Below are 17181 nucleotides of genomic sequence, written 5' to 3'. Positions count from 1 at the left end.
TAGCCCCCTCTTAAAAAAAATAAATGTTTAAATTTTGAGACGGTCACCAAGTCACTGGCTCGTCCGGCTGGGCTCTAACTTGGCAGACCTGCCTCAGCCTCCCACAGCGCTGAGACCGCGGCATGCACCAACCCACCCAGCTGGAGTGCACAGTGTTTCAAAGATAAGGCTGGAGCCTAAATTGAGAAGCAGGCATAGCAAGGGCTGACTGGAGTCTGGTCAAGAGGAAGCTTGTCCTTAATCCCTTCGTGTACATGTCCCCAAAATGCACACGGGGCGCTCTCACACCGGCCCCCACCCGCTGCCCTGTTAGCCCGACGCCCAGGGTCCCGTGGCCCCACCTTCCCAGGAGCACCACCCGGAACTGCAACCCCACAGGAGCTGCACTGACTCAGTAGCAACTCAGGATCTCGCCTCTCGGCCCAGGACTTCTGGGTGTCTCTCCCATTGCTTGCCACACCTGCAGTATTTGTTCCTGTTTGTTTCTGGCACCCCTGGCCCTTCGAATGAGTCAGAGCCGATACTTTATTGAAAAGGCTCCTGGTCAGTCAGCCTTTCCCTGGCTGTCCCTAGGACTGGATTCCCACACACGGTGACGGCAGGCGGGTGCTGCTGTGCGTGTCATTCCTGGGCCTCGGTGTAACGTCACTCCGTCCCTCTGTCGGCAGTGACACGGTGTCGTGGTGGGACAGAAGGAGAAAAAACTGGTGGAAGGGAGACAAGGAGATCACAGCCAAAAGCCGTACTTCTAAGAAGACTGCAAATTCTAGCACATAGGAGAAGTTGTCTGAGAAGATCCACATCAGCATTTAAACTTAGGCTCCTTCTCTTCCAGACACGGACCCCCGAGTTCCTCAGGAATGCTGAAATTCTATAAATTGACTTAATTAAGGAAGAGCACGAACCTAATCCTAAAACAAAGGAACAAGTTGAAAGAATCCAAAGAATGTTTAAACTATTAAATTTTTTTAGAAAACAAGCCAGATGTGGTAACACATGCCTATAATACCAGCACTCAGGAGGCCGAGGTGGGAAGATCGCCTCAAGTTCAAGGCCAGCCTGAACTACACAGTGAGTTCAAGGCCTGCCTGAATTACACAGTGAGATCCTGTCTCAGAACACCAAAAGTGAGTGAATGGATGGGTAACACTGGGCTCATACGGTCCCCTGCTGGGTCTGAAAGGTCCCTGAGGCTAATACAAGGAACCTTTCTCAGCCTTGTTTACTGAGTTTGCAGGCTCACTCTCATGGCAGAGAAGAGATGTTTCAGGGCACGTCAGTACGAGAGATACTAGAAGGGCTGTTAGGATGCTCTCAAGAGCAGAGTGCAGCACCGAGAGACAGGAGGCCCCTCATTTGAGGGGTGTCCTCCGGCCAGCTGTCAGATGACTGCGGGTCACGGTGCGAGCCATTGGCGCGTCTGACGTGCCAGCGCTGCTGCTTCCTTGGGGTAGAGGAAGCGAGACTTACAGGGGAAACGGACAGGCCCTGAGCCTGGATTTGCCAGCCTGGTATAAGAAGAACCTTTAGGACTGTGTGCGTCAGTGAGTGAGTGAGTTTCTTTGAAGGGAAAAGGGCTTGCGTAAGTTCTGCATCTCGAAGCTGCAGCTTTTCTGAAAAGTAGGATGTAGAATCTCAGCATCCTTGTCTCCCTTCTGCCCGGCGTTTATTCCTTCTGTCTTCCCTCAGCGCTACAGAAAGGCTGCTCAGTGGGCCTTTCCGGGATTTCCACCCTTTCGGAGACACACGAATGCCCCCTCTCCGAGAGCACCGCCTCTCTCTGAGGGCCTGTGCTCCATCTCTGTGAGCGGACCTCTGCATCTCCGTCTGACAAAACCCTTCTCATGCCTCTTACTGAAAAGTCCTGAAAAAATTTTTTTCTGTGACAGGAGTCAGCCAATCTCCGAACTTTTATTCCCCATTTTTTCTTCATTGGTACATTTTAGGGATACAGCACAGTTACATTCACCATTGGGACCTTTACCTTTACATGACCTATTTTGGTTCTGTTTTCCCCATTCCCCTGCCCTCCCTTCACCCCCTCCACCCTTCCCTATTTATAGAGATTTTGTTTCATTTTTTCCTTTTCTCTTATTTTTTCTTTTCCTTCTTAGCTTCCCCTACCCCTCCCACTTCCCCTACTCCTTTAGCCCTTTTTTCCTAGTACACAGTATCAACTATACATTTTGATTCTCACTTACACTTCTGGTTTTTCACACCAGAGAAACTATCCGGCATTTACACGTGTATGTCCTATAAATTTCACTTAAGCTTACACCCTCAATGTGCATCTCCAAACTTATTTGACAGAGGGGTGGGTCAGGGTCCCTATTTCCGGTTCTGGAACCTCCTCAGACCCAGTCCTGGGCAGGGACGGTGGGGAAAATCATCCCCTCACAGTAGGACACCCTACTGTTTCTGTTACCAGTAAGCAATCTGAGGGGGACCCGATGCTCAAGACTACAAAGGGCCAAGGCCACCGCGCATTCCACTGAGCTGTTCTAGTACCCAGCAGAATTTCACTCCGCGTAGCCTCCACTGGTGACCATTTACTCAAATGAGTTTTTACTTTGAGCGTTAAAAATGGTGATTTTAGGGCCGGGGATTTAGCTCAGTGGTGCTGCTGCCTGCCTGACAAGCGCAAGGACCTGAGTTTGATCCCCAGTACCAAAAAAAAAGAAGATGGTGATTGTATTTCTTCAATATTTCTTAACTCACATTCTTCTGAAAAGACTAGATTTTCCTGTTTTCTCTTTGTCCAGACAAAACACTGTAAACCAGACAGCCCAAGCAACAAATTTTTCCTCACGGTCCCGGAGGGTGGGAAGTCGGAGATGGCAGGGCCAGGAAGGGAAGCTTGGAGGCTTCCTGAGGCCTCTCCGCCCCTGTCAGCCGCCAGATTCTTGTATGGGGTTGGGGGAGGCTGTGTCTCCTCTCATAAAACCATTCACTCTCTCAGACGAGGATTCGCCCCATGACATCCTTTCACCTTTTATCTTTATTTATTCATTTATCTGACCTCACTTAATCTTAATTACCTCCATAATGGCTCTCTTCCCTGCTACTCATACGGGGTTGGAGCTTCAACATAGACATTTTAGAGGGACATATACCTTTAGTTTGTAATATGAACTAACATTCTCTTTCTCTTAGCGTTTTATAATCAAATACCAGCACCATTTGCTTCCTCCAGCATTTTATTACAGGAATTTCCAAACACACAGAAAAGTGAAAGGATCTCAGAGCGAACACCCATGTACTTCGGGAATGAATATGTTAGCACGCTTGCACCACCCTTCTCACTCACCGGTACTACCTTCCAGTCACCCACCCATCCATCTTTATTTTTTCCACTAGAATAAGTTGCAAACTTTAGTCATGTTTTTACTTTTTTTTTTTTCTTTTTACTTTCAGTTTGTGCCAAATTCTCTCAGTGATATCAGGGTGCTTTTAGATATAGATTATGTTTATTAGATATAACCACCCTGGGCGATATAAGAAGCAACGTATGTAAAATTGAGGTTCTGGGTTAGCAAATTAGTATTTTTAATCACTTTCCTGCTCCTACAGCCAGCAGCTGCCCTAATAGCAGTGGGCGTTCGTCAGCCTTGGTGCGTGGTGCCACCTAGTGGATATTGTTTGCAAAACCACGCTGGCCCTACAGGAGCCTCCGGAAAGAGGTCAGAGGCCTCGCGTTTCATCTCTAAACATAACCAGGATTCTGATGCAGTCCAAGGGGTGAAAAGACAACACTTGAGCAAAATTACGACCTCGGCTTTTAGTAGTTAAGCAACATGCTTAGACTTCCTTTTGTCTTTCTTTCTTAAGAACCTGAATGACCACAAAGAGCACAGTGCCGAGGTTTTTACGCTTTGATTTCTCCCACGAGTAGATTTCCTGGGAGCAGGATGGGCTGACCCAGAAGTGAAGCCCGAGGGTCTGATGACCGCCAGCGAAGGGGGATGGGCCCGTGTTCCAGAGGTCACCACTAAGGTCGCTGGCTAAGTAAGAGACACCTGGGCGAGGTGGTCAGGAAGCCTTCCAGGTGGGCCTGAAAAGGAGCGGCCCCTTCCACTCCCAAGGGTAGGAGGAGACGGAACTCTTATTTGGAGTGAAAGGCCCTCCCAGCAATAAAAAGAACCCTATCTGCTGCAGATGTGATTTCCCTCCATGACATTGCAATCAGAGCAGCGTTTAGGACCTGCCTGGACCTCGTTGGATGGCAGAGACGCACGTGTTCATCCAGCACAGACTCAGCTAATAACCTGCAGCTGAGAACACAGCTCAGCGGTCAAAACTGCCTAGTGTGTACGAGGCCCTGGATTGGAGCCGCAGCATCACAAAAAATAACTAAACAATATTTTAGCAACTTAAACATGACTGGTTTTCTTCTAATGCTATACATTTGATTTTATGTATTTTTAAACATTCGGAACGGGGCGCCCTGGCTCCACCGTCTGCCCTTCAATACCTCCATGCTGGACGGTGTCAGGGCCCACAGAATCCGGAGTCCTATTTCTAAGGGAAATAGAAATGAATACACACAGGGAACAACTAACTGGCGTGGCTATTCTGTTCAAATTATAGAAGCCATAGATGACAGTTAGAGTCATATTGTTATTTTGGGTTTCTTTCTCCTGATTTTGTCTGTTTATCTGTCATAGCCTCAAAAGTTTAGAGAGCTACATCCTCAGTGTGTTTCCAGATGTTTCTGCCCGTACTTCCTGTATGTCCTCCTAGGCCATTTGTAAGAAGACAGCCAGGCATCTCTGAGTGTGAGACTGTGCCCGGGCCATCACTGCTGTTTAGAAACATTCATTCTTTTCTGGACAAAATTCGGCCTTCATGGAGTAAGACCCTGACCACTTAAATTTTACCTTTCTGGACCAAAGAGCCACTTTCAATCTATGGTTATGTTTTGTTTGTTGTTCCATCTGATTCAATCAAGTTCACTGATAGATTTGCCAGAAATGCTTGTTTAGTTTGTCACCACTCTGCACGATACACTTTCAAAAAGTCTTTTCGCCGTATGCTTCTTGTGATTTTAAATTTTTGTTTATTTTCTTCCAAAAAATTTTTGGTTTGATTTAATGGTTTCTTTTAACTTTTAGCTAACTTAAAACTATGACTAGTTACAAAATTATTACCTCTTGCTCCTTTCATTATTTTATGTCCTTTTCCTCTACCACTTGATTTTAGCTAAAAGCCACATACATGCACACACGCACACACACACACATTCAATGCTTACTTTTCTGCCTTACACGGCTCTTTCAGCTCCCAGAAACTAAAAGGTGAGGAAATTGTAACATTTAGCCTGCCTTCTATCTTTTCCTTCTCTGCAAGCATCATTCTAAGGATCTTTTCCTATATAGTCAGAGATTGTAATTCATTCTACAATCACAGGTGCTGGAGTTGTTTTAGATTCAAATTTATTAAACAGATTCAAAATGTATCCTCACTCTTTTCATCATAATGTCTGTGTTTGTTTGGCTTCTTCCCCTAGCAGTTACTTCAAGAAAGCTCATGGAAACCCTGCAATGAGTAGATGCCTGTTAACCCTTTTTAAAGAGCTGGTTATCAGCCTTCATTTAATTCTCCTTAGGGTACAGAACTGTATTTGTCAGCTTTCATTGCTGGGCACAATACCCATCGGTAATAGCCACAACTTAAAGGAGGAAAGGTTTATCTGGGCTTATGGTTTTCAGAGGGTTCTGGCCACAGTTGGTTGGCTGCAAGGCTAAAAAGCCTGGTGGAAGGGGGATGACATCAGAATGCCGCTCACCCCATGCCGGCCAGGAGCACAGAAAAGGGAGCAGTGGAGGACAAGAATACCCACTTCCAGATCACACCCCCAGGAAGCCACTTCCTCCACCCCAGCCCCATCTCCCAACAGCACATGTAACTAGGACTTCATCGATGGAGTTGTCCGCTGATGAGTCAGCACCCGTGATCCAATCTCCTTCCAAGTGCATGAGACCTTTCAGGGACATTTGAGATCTAAGCCATACTGAGAACGCTGCCTCTCTCCCTCTTCCTGACATCCCTATATTGGGAGTTTCCGCTGGCCCCAATTCCTGAAAACCACAAGTGTGGGAAGCCAGCCATGGCCCACTGGCTTTTTGAAAGATAACTTCTTTCTTTATAATCAAGGCATTGACACAATGTGTGGTCAGGATGTTCCTAATTAGCATTTGTTAACATTTGTTCCTTTTTAAGGACTGCACGTGTTAAACTTGTGTTTGACCCTGCACGGGAGAAACTCGGACAGCCAAAGATCTGTAGGAGTCAGGTGCTTCCTGTTAAAGATCTGAAGTTATCTGTAGGAGTCAGGTGTTGTAACTCCATTTTGTTAAGTTCCTCCACCTATTTGGGAATCATGATTATTAGTTGCAAGTGTTGTTAATTTGTTTTTCTTGAGTCTGCTTTCTCTTTCCCGTGTGAACCCTCGTTCCCCTGGAGCACGTGTTGAGGTTACTATGGTAATCCTAGCCCATAATAGTTCAGTCTTTTCCTTTAAAAGGCTGATGCCTGCCTGCAATAAACGTCGCCTTGATCAGACGCTTGTCTTGGCGTCTTTCCTTTCTCTGTGCCCCATCTCCACCCTGCTGCTCTTTCAGGTTTGAGACACTGCTGGACAGTGCTCTGCGTCGCCGGCTTGCGACACACAAGGAAAGGTAGAATGGTAGCAGTGTCTAAAGTCTTAGACGTGAGCAGCATTGCTGCCACGCGCAGAACAGAGGCCTCCGTCCTTGCACCCAAGCCAACCCTCCCAGGGCATTCAGAGGTGACAGAATTACACAAAGGAAGGGTGACAATGAGCCGCAGGGCGACCAGGTGGGTCCCCTCACCACTGCTGTGCTTCTGCCCCAGCTTCTGGACCAACATGGCTGGAGCCACCATAATATCTCAGGGAGGAAGGATCAACACAGTCTCAAGGCCCTGAGCCGGGAAGTCACGTGAGGCAGGAGGGCCTAGAGCGATGTGTAAAGATTGAAGGCTCGCAGAATACTGAGGAAAGGCGGTCCTTCCTGGGGACACACAGGCATTCGGGGCAACGGCCTTAGAACATTTGACATGTGTTGACCAAAAAAATAGTAAAACTGGGGAGGAGTGATCCCAGACAGTTCTGGGAGATCAGACTCACCAAACAGGTGTTGGTTTTTCAAGCCAAATTTTAGCACAGGAGGTCAACACAACTGTGCAACGTGTGGACCAAGCAAGCAAGGCGCAGACGACGCCATAAAAGCACACAAAAGCCAGAGAGCGCTGGTCATGCGCAGAGCAGGCTGAGCTGCCCAGTCCCCATTTACTGGAGCCTGAGGCCTTGAGATGCATCCAAGTACAACCACGGGCCTGAGCCCTCACAGAACTTCGCCAACTAGTGCACAGTGTGTCAGTGCTGGAGAAGCTGCTCCTAAGGGGAAGGTTAAGGGGGGCCCCACAATCGGTTCTACGATCAATTTGTGCTGCACTGTGGAGTTTTACGTTACCACGTGAGGCAGCTGCTCTCTTCTAGTCCGATTCCATATCCAGAAATGATTACAGAGAGGCACGATCCCTCAAAGAAGCTCAAAAACAACAGAAATTAGAGATGTGTTTCTGACACTTACTTGGGCATCCAAAGCTTGGCTTTAGGGAACTTCTTTGGAGAAGTAGAAGAAACAGTTCTACGTCATCTTAGCCAGTTTCCGGTTGCTAATAAAAATAGCATATGTTAGGTAAGTTATGAAGAGAGGATTATTTAGGCTCTCAGTGCTTGTCCGAGGTCACAGGGCCACACCTGACCACATCTTCCTGTAGGCAGCATCTGGAGGCAGGGCAGGCCCTTGTGTGGCGAGAGACAGGGAGCTCGTGGGTGCTATGCCTAACTGCTCTTTACAGCAGATCCCCTTCTGAGATGCCACGCTGATCTCACCAGGAGTTAACTCACTCACCCGTCACCTCTTGGAGCTCTACCCCACTCCACCTCCTAGGTTTTCTTTCGGTCAGCAGGATTGTGAATGAGCCGGACCATGCTCAGACCACACAGCAGCAGTTTGATCTCCACTCAGCTGTAGAGGCACCGGTTCAGCTGCACTGGAAAGCTCCATGGGCTCCAGGGATATCCCTCTCATTCACTCCAAAATCAGTCATATCTGAACCTTGCGCTGGTCCTCAGCAGAGAAGAAGGCACAGCATAAAGTCTGAACACAAAGGCTCAAGTCCAGCTGACATCACTGAACCATTCTTGTCCTGGACATGGGGACACGACAGCAATAGTGAAGGCTTCACTTCTCTGTATTCACTGCATCTAAGAAAATCACTTTAAAGTTGTCCCGACATATGTGAATTGGATGGGTAGATAGGTAGATGAGAGGCAAGTAGATAGAAAATAAGGAATTTTGTTCGCCAATCGGAATCTGACCTGGAAGTGTGCAGCTTCCTGTCACAGTGTGGTAGCAAACTCTTCACAGAACTGTTCACTGTCAAGTGTCAGGCTCCAGACCACGTAAAGAACCTCACAGCAGCTCCTCCGGGCCTTTGTCAACATCACACCTGACTGCCAGGTTATGCCCATCTTCACGAACCTAAGCAGTTGAAATTTCAGGGACAGGCAGTTAAGGGTTCTTAGGTCCTCAGCCCTCAGACAGACTGTGCCCTCAGCAAGGAGGTCCACAGCCACGCAGCCAGAGCCAAAAAGAGGAGAAGCTTCCCTGCACACTGACGTGCAGAGAAGCCCTGGTCCCAAGGACTGAGCAAGGGAAGCAAGGTGGGCCAGAGGCCAGGAAGCCAAGCCAGTGTGAGGCCACATCCGCCAGTGCAGAAGGCCCTCACCTCTCACTGAGGGGAGCCATTGCATTCACATCCGGTGGGCAGTGTGGCCAACACCACTACACTGGCTTCAGCAAGGTTCACCAGAGCCTGCACGTAGCTTTGGAGTAGCCACAGCACTCTGGAACTTTCAACACGTCCATCATCTCACGCTTGTCTTTTAATAGCTAACGTACAAATCAGCCTATCTACATTTACAGGGAGCCAAAGGGACATCATGTGTCCGCAGCTCTACTGCCGTATGTCCCCCCACCCCTACGTCCAGGGTGCGACACAGATGGGATGGACAGGCTGAGCTCGGATCCCACCTCAGCTGCTTTGGGCTCTGCAACCCAAATGTTGATGTATCTTTGCCTCCATTTCTCCATCTGTAAAACTGAAGGGCACAGAACCTGCCTCACAGGCCTGGTGTGAGGACTGAATACTAAGCTCTGTGAAAGGCCTACAGCAGTACCTGGTACCACGAAGTGTGTGTCATCCAGGCAAAATAAAAGCCCATCCGGGTACAAATCCGGGTAAGAGCAGCACAGAACGTGTGAGTGGCCACTGCAGGCTCTCGGGATCCGGACCCTCCCAGCACCTCCCTCGGCATCCCCAGAGTCAGCGCTTATGTTTGGGGCCTGGGCCAGAGCTGTCTATGTGCCAGGCAGCAGGACAGAAGCCACCAGGAGCAGCTTCCAGCCACCTCTTCGAGAAGATTCCTCAAGTTGCTTCTCGAGGCAGCCCTTCTATGAACCCACTGCGCCAAGACGCTTAGCAATGTAGCTTTCCTGGGGGGCCACGTGTCAGCTAAAACGTCTTAGAAGGGGACGCTGCCACGGGGGTTGCTAGTTTTAGTAACCCCGGGGCTCTAGAAGTCATGATAGATTTGGAAACGCAGTGAGGGGAGAACATAATACAGAAAAGGAGCAGCAGCCACCACGGCTCCAGAAGCAAAGGAAACGCGACTAGAGACAGCTGGGAACCAAATTCCAGGCGCAGGGCCCTGCTGGCTACGAGGCCCTGCCCTTGAGAGAGGGCCTAAGCCAGAGCCGTCACGGCTAGCACACCCAGCAGCTAAGACAGAAATCCGCCCAGGCGTGCTGTGCACTGCTTGGAGCTCTGGTACCCCCACCCCGCCGCCTACTTCCCGCCATCCCGAGAGGGACGGCTCTGATCTGAGAGGTCACAGGTTGTAGGGGCGGGGCAGAAACCTGTGCTGTAATCTGAAATGCTAAATATGTGGGAAGAATTCATGAGCCAAGAGGCAATAGTGAGCCCTTACTGCAGCCTAGGACTCCAACTGGAGAGAAACAAAACTGCAGTCCCCTTAATGGTCCTTCTGTAGGCACACGTAACCCTTAACAACCCTGTCGTTCCTACCGCAAATCCTCAAATGGGAGAGACACTGTCCTTACTGAAGACACTGAAAGCCCAAGGCCTGCACTCGAGCCACAGGAGCAACACAGACGCCGGCGTCCCAGGCCCCTGAGAGGAGCACAGGGCCCCTCGGCACCGCACGTCAGTTTCAAGGTCATCCAGCTGCTCTTATAGAAAGTTCCAGGTCCTGCCACCAGGTGGCAGGAGTCATCCGCACCACGAAAGCCTTAGCCCCTCTGAGAGCCGGGATCCTGGGCCAGATCAGAACGCTAAATACAGGCTGTGCTGCCACTACGGGGGTCGAGACTGGGAGATGTGGCTGGCGGAGTGTCGCACATAGTTACGGTGTAGGTCCACAACGTGCCCCCGGTCGCGTGGGTTGGGAAGAGGAGTGGATGTGGGTGGGTTCATCCACCGATGAGTTCAGGGCCTTTAGGAGTTTGGATCCAGTTACGGGAGCCTGATGGGGCGCGGAGGGGGGGGGCATGGAAGGGTGTGTTCTTTCCTGGGTTCCTGCCTCCTCTCCCTGCTTCCAGGAGAGTCCTCCCCCAGAGCCCAGCTGTGCTTGGCACCAAGCAGTGCTGGCCCGGAGGGGCTCCTGTCCTAGGTCCTCTGTGTGAGACACACCCATTCTTCCCTCAGAACAAAGCAAAGGCAACACCATCTGGGTCACTCTTGTTTGTTCGTGAGCTTTGGTTTAGTTTTTGGTCTTTTTGTTTGTGGTTCTTGGGATTAAACTCAGGACTTCAGAAACACATTCGATGTAGGCACTGTCCTGATGAGTGCATTTTCTTGCCCTTTTCTATTTTGAGACAGAGTCTCTGCTAAATTGCCCACGCTGGTCTTGAACTGGTGAGTCTCTGCCTCAGCCTGCTAGTGCTGGAATTACATGTGTGCACCACCATGCCTCCATCTTTACCTGTCTGAATCAGTCAATCAGTCTCACTAAGTAGGCCAGGCCGGCCTCAAACTTGTGGCAATCCTCCTGCCTCAGCTTCCCAAGGGTTGGGATTACAGACATCCACCACCACACCTGGCTCATCTGTGTTTCTTAACAGCAGTTTCTCGAATCCAATGCCTCTTTAAACTGCTAAATTTTGTGGGTCTCATCCTTCAGAATTTTCTAGGTATCACTCACTACAGGATGTTTGTGTTTGGGCTCTGGCATTTTACTTCTGCAATCTGTACTTTTGTTTTTTTAGGATGGAGAAATTGGAAAACAGAACGCATCAGGAAACAACTCAATACGGAGTAGAGGGGAGCAAGGAAACCTCAGACAGGTAGGCTTGGTTGACGACTGAAGGACTAACTGGTCACACTGTGCAGCAGTCGGACCTTGGAGGCAGGAACTCAGTGGTGATGAGAGCCAAACAGAGGGGTTTTGTTTGCATACACCTGTCCTCGGAACTTCAATCTCAGGGCAGAAAGTACTGGTTTACAGCCAAGTGTAATGCTGCCCTCCTGGAGTCCCAGCTCCTCAGGAGACTGAGTAAGGAGGACCCTTGAGCTCAGGAGTTCAAGGTCAGCCTGGGCCACATGGTAGATAAGGCCCTACCTCCTAAAGAGTGGCTTGGACAAAAGTGTCTGAATTTTCAGGTAAGTGAAGCAGACAAGGGTTCAGCTCAGAGATGGTTCTGAAGTGGTGTCCGTCATGCCTCAGATTCCTCTAGTGTTGCTGGAGTTTGAACCAGTCTGAAGGGCTTGTTTTATTTCATTTAGATTTCGAATTCTGCATTGCATTTAATTGGAAGAAATCTTACTGCTGCTGAATGAGCAAATTATTTATTTAGAGATCATCGTTTAAAAAGTCACTGAGCACCTGCAACAGCACCACTCTGGGGCAAATCTTTTCATGACAAAAGGGTAATTTGCCTATGGTATAAAATATGGAAAATTATTCCAACCAACTTTGGAGGGTAAAAATTGACCTGTAATTCAAGGGGAAAAAAAATCTGCAACTTACATCTTGGGATTCAGCATGTCTGACCCACATCGGAAGTATATTACCCATATTACTTGGCATGCAGATTACTAGGTGTGTATTTTGCTCAATATATTGTAAGAAGTGTTCATGTCACTAAATATTCTTCAAAGAACTAAAAAGAAAACTACAGAGAAACTTACACACCGATGTTTATAGCAGCTTTATCCATCTGTGCCAAAGCTTGAAAGTGGCCCAGATATCCTTCTGCGGGTGAACAGATAAATTAAAGGCTGGTACATCCAGAATCAGACCAGCAAGACAAGTGGAGGCCTACACACGCCCTAAATGTGTGTTACAGAATGAAAGAAGTCAATGTGAAATGGCTGCTAACTGTACCATTCCAACTGTACACGTTTTGGAAAAAGCCTGACTATGGAGACAGTGAAAAGATCACTGGTTTCCAGAGATCAGGGAAGAGGCAGAGATAAATAAAACTTGGGGCAATGAAACTATTCTGTATGATACTACAATGGTGGACACACGTCATCAGACATTATATCAAACCCACAGATTGCACACCACCAAAAGCGAACCTAAATGGAAACCAACTCTGGGCCATGCTGATGTGTCAGAACTGTTTCTGGCTGTGACTAATGGGCTGCTCCAGTGCCAGACATTGTAGTGGGGAGGGTAGGTGCAAGGGTACAAGGGAAATCTCTGTATTTTCAGCTCTGTTTTCCTGGGGACCTAGCACTACTCTTAAAAAGTCACCTTTTCTAATTGTTTACAAGAAAACACGCAAAGTTCAGATATTTTACAGTTGTGAACAGGAATATGAAAAGTGAGGAATAGCTACCTGGTCTGGCCACTGCAGGCCTTGGGTGACCCAGACAGAAACCTTCCACAGAAGATTGCAGTGGGCTAGGTGGTGAACAAGAAGTAAGGGAGTGGGCACCAAAGTCCACCCTCCAGTGGTCAGTGGTGAGGGGAAGAGAGACACATTCCTATGACTGTGGGTGTAAAAGTGGTCTTGTGTTGTTTTTAAAAGATAAAGAATTGAGAAAAGAAAGCAAAACAACAGTGCTGGACAACCCATAGATAGTAGATATCTGGGGTACATTCACTGCAAGAAAATAGCAATTGAATCATTTAAATCAACTACTTGTCATATTTTATTGGCCAAGCTAGATGTTAGATGGAAATAAATACATAAGACTCCTCTCTGCCTCCGTCCTCAGCCTCTGCAGTTTGGATTCAGCTGGTCTCTCTTCCAATTTCTTCTCACCTTCCTAGTTTCATGCCCCTCCCAAAAACAACAAAGGAACAGAAATAATCTTGAGCTAGAAGGGCAATAGAGTTTGCATGGAAGGACTGCATGATATTTGAGGGTCCTTTCAGCTCACCAGCCTGCTATGATTTATCTGTGTGATTTAGTTAAAATACAGAGAATGAAAGGCCATAGAATATGACAGAAAACGAAAGCTGAACTGTGGCGTTAAACTTCTCAGTACACATTGAAACCAGTGCCGCAGCCATGCACCTCTGCCCCAGCGTCCAGGCCTGTTGGTTGCAAACAGCCAACTGCACGGTGAGGCATTGCTGCAGAATGGGGGAAGGCCCTGTGCCGAGCTGGGAACAGGGTGAGTCGTGGATGTTGGAGAGCTCACACGGTACCTACAAAGACTGTCCAGGAAATATGGTCCAGCTGTATACCTTGCTCATTTAGTTACAGCAAGAGCTATCTAGGTGAAGGAAACGTTCTGCTACAGCCCAAGTGATGGCAAGATGCGATGCCCTGGGGAGAGGTTTGGTTCCTCTGCTCTTGAAGGTGCCAGCTGGTGTTCACATCTGCAGATCAAGCCTTGAGCTACCAGGAAAATAAAACCAGCCTTAGTCTCAGTCCCAGGGAACCTAGATCCGGCATAATGTAAAGGAAGATGTGTGCAGTCTCTGATATTCATTCATTCGGAACTTGCCTGGAAATAGAGCCGGTGTTGAATGATTATGATAGCGACAAGAGCCCAAAGCAGAAATGTGAGCCTTAAGACAAGGAAAAGTCAGTGGCTCCTCTGGGAGGAAAGGGAGAGATAAGTGTGACAATGAATGTCTTGTGATGATAAGAGGGAAAAATGTCTATGCTGTGGTTATGGCTTGTGTTTAGATCCCACCCCCAAAGCCTCATGCAGTCATAGGTGGGGATTTTTCGGAGCTGGCTAGATCTAGAGTGTGTGACAGTGGAATCGATTCAGGGAACAATTCTAGGATCAAGGTCACCAGGATTAAGGGTGCTGCCTGCCCTGAGTAGCCTGGATAGGATACAAGGGTTGGAAAGAGCTGTGCTGGTCCCTTGCTTGCTTTGCTGCCTTCTGCCCACCATGAACTGTTTCTCCTCTGCAATGCCTGTCTGCTGCACCACCTGCCTTGGAGCCAGCTGATTGTGGACTGAAAACTCTACACACTGTGAGCTAAATAAAACATTACCCCCTTTAACTTCTTTTTTAATTTATTGGTACATTTAAAGCAAACAATAGGTGCATTTATCATTGGGATCTTGTACCTTTGCATGATATGTCTTGGTTCTCATTTTTTCCCCATACCCCTGCCCTCCCTTCACCTCCTTCACCCTTCCCTATTTACAAAGACTTTGTTTCCATTTTTTCCTTTTTTTTCATGTTTTTTCTTTTCCCTCATTTCCTTTCCCCTCCCCTTCCCACTTCCCCTTTAGCCATTTTCTTCCAATTTCACACTATCGGTTATACCCTTTGAACCTTATTTTGTCTCAGCAATGAAAGAAAAGTAACTAAGATAGCTAGCCGTAGATGATAGAAGCCATCTTACGCATCAATTAAAAGGCCCCACTGAAAGTTCTTCGTCACAGTCTCAAGCGAAGGCAATCAGTGTACACACTTCCCAGGGTTCTGATTATTTCCTCTCTACTCCAATGTCTGATCTCCAGGGGGACGAGCGTATCACAATCGAGCAGGACTCCCTAAGAAACAAAGATGAAGATGTGGAGGACGGGCAAGACACGCATCCAAAAGGGTACAGTTTCTGGACCAAGGAGATAACCATGCCTAACTCCTATTTATTTTATTTTTCCATCTAATTTTTAACATTTTTTATGATTTATTAGAAAATGTTACCACTCCCATTCCCACTAACCCACTCAATGCCATTTTCAAAAAATGTAATGAAATTCTAGGGTGATTGATGTGGCCAGCTCAGCCTGCTGATGTCTTGGGAGCCTAATATCTAGGTTTAAATTCACCCAGAACAATATTCTAATTAAAGGTGTAAATTACCAACTAATTGCTCCAGTCCATACAAAAGAGGCTAATTCATCTTCTCTGTTCAATCAATAGCAATTGATTTCTGTAAACTCAACCCACTTAAAATCCCAACAAACTGTTGCTCTTACCTTGTCTCCTGAAGGTGTTCCAACTCCTTATAACTCCACAAGGTAGGGGAAGCAAGATTATTATCTTGATTTTTCGGACCATGAAAGTGAAACTTAGCGAAATGATCTATCCAAGGTCAGTCTTCTAGACAGAAACAGCTTGGAACTTCAGCCTGTGTACTAGTCCAAGATCGATACTGTTGAAATAACTCTCCACCTGCTAGACGTTACATGTGTTGGGCTTGTGTCTCCTGAATGTTGAAGGATGTGTTGGGTGGACAAAGGAAGTGAAGAGTTGCACAGGTTTATTGATAGGAAGCTCCTGAGAGACAGGAGGGATCCCATATGGAGTTGCCACAGTGAGTCTCTGTCCAAGGATATTTTATACAGCAAGAATCATAATGTGGGTAGCTATGGGTCAAACTACAGTCAACCAATAGGATTCCAAGTATAGTCGCTTAGCTAACATTGAACCAAAAGGGAAGAGAGGCACGTGGGGGAGGTTATACGGTGAGCATCCCTAAACTTGAGCTGTTCTGTAACTTCTAAAGTAGAAAGAGCAGAGGCACCTCTGGAAAGGGATGGGCGCACAGGTCTGGATGTTCCAGTCACCCACCTGTGTGTCTGATGCCTCTCGGACAGGATAATCTCAAGCTGCTGCTGATCTCTGAGGAGGCTTCCAGCTTGAGGTCTCAGACTCGCCTCCAGCCACCACTGCGTTGGGTCTCATCTGCACTGACCTCCCTCCAGCATCGAACCTGTCACTGACTGCCTGTTAATTTCTATGCAGCTCAGCTTTCTGTAATATAAACACTATTATATTTGTCCATTTGTAAAGTTTTTTATTATTTGCAAAATTCCTATATCTCTAATAAATTTTGATTTTCTGTTTCAGAAGATACCCCCGGAGTGGGTCAGAATCAGGGTCAGGAGGTCTTGTCATATGTACCTCGTCAGGAACTTACACCTCCTTGGAAACTGAGCTGAGTTCAGCCCCCATCTTACTTTATAGTTTCCCACCGAGAGGAGGCTGGGAAACTCTCTTGAGTGGTCAGGCTCAGCTTTCACTAATGTTAATGGCATTGAAACGAGGACCAGGGCATTGGGAACTATTCAGCACAGATAACCAAATGGCTCAAGTGCCTCTCGCCAGCCGAGCTGCTTTATGGAGTCAGAGTGCTCTAATGGACAGTGACATTCCCTGCAATTAAAACAATCTGATGAAGCCAACCGAGGGCAGACAGACGTGCCCTGTGCAACGTCACCCTCCACTGTTACAGCTTCCACAGCCCAGGGTCAGGCAGTGTTAAATTTTCCCCACTCAGACCACACAAAAACAAAATCTTTACCCCACTTTTATTCACCCCGTGTTTTTAGAGCAGTATTTATAACTCTCAGTGCACATATTCACACCCCTACACCGTAATGAAAGTTTCTTGCAATAATGCCTGTCATCATACGGGTAATATATTCCAATATTTCCTACTCAGACACACCCTCCTGCAGTCTATTTCAGCTTCGGGGTAGTGGTTCTACTCCCAGGAGCATCTTCCCTGCATCTCTGTAACCCCTCAGGGCTTGGCACACTCACTCCGTGAAGGTTAATCCAAGCTGCGACTGATTTTAGTCTAAAGTGAAATGAATTTTCCTTTTCTGGGTTTTTTTTTTTTTTTTTTTTTTTTTTGGG

At 47.6% G+C, this 17181-nt stretch overlaps 1 protein-coding gene across 1 annotated transcript in view; it reads left to right on the top strand.

The window, feature by feature from the left end:
• The window catches only part of Slc28a3 (solute carrier family 28 member 3), a 66565-nt gene that overhangs the window by 23859 nt on the left and 25525 nt on the right, over positions 1-17181 (top strand). Inside the window, exons 2-3 of the mRNA XM_010605528.3 lie at positions 11376-11453; positions 15054-15139. Of these exons, the coding sequence (XP_010603830.1) occupies positions 11376-11453; positions 15054-15139 (164 nt within the window). The remainder of the gene's footprint in view (positions 1-11375; positions 11454-15053; positions 15140-17181) is intronic.

This window comes from Fukomys damarensis, unplaced genomic scaffold (genome assembly GCF_012274545.1).
Source record: "Fukomys damarensis isolate Sample0158 unplaced genomic scaffold, DMR_v1.0_HiC HiC_scaffold_4, whole genome shotgun sequence".
In the NCBI taxonomy this organism is placed as follows: Eukaryota; Metazoa; Chordata; class Mammalia; order Rodentia; family Bathyergidae; genus Fukomys; species Fukomys damarensis.
The sequence above is the reverse complement of the archived record's forward strand: the minus strand, read 5'-3'. Positions and strand labels throughout refer to the sequence as shown.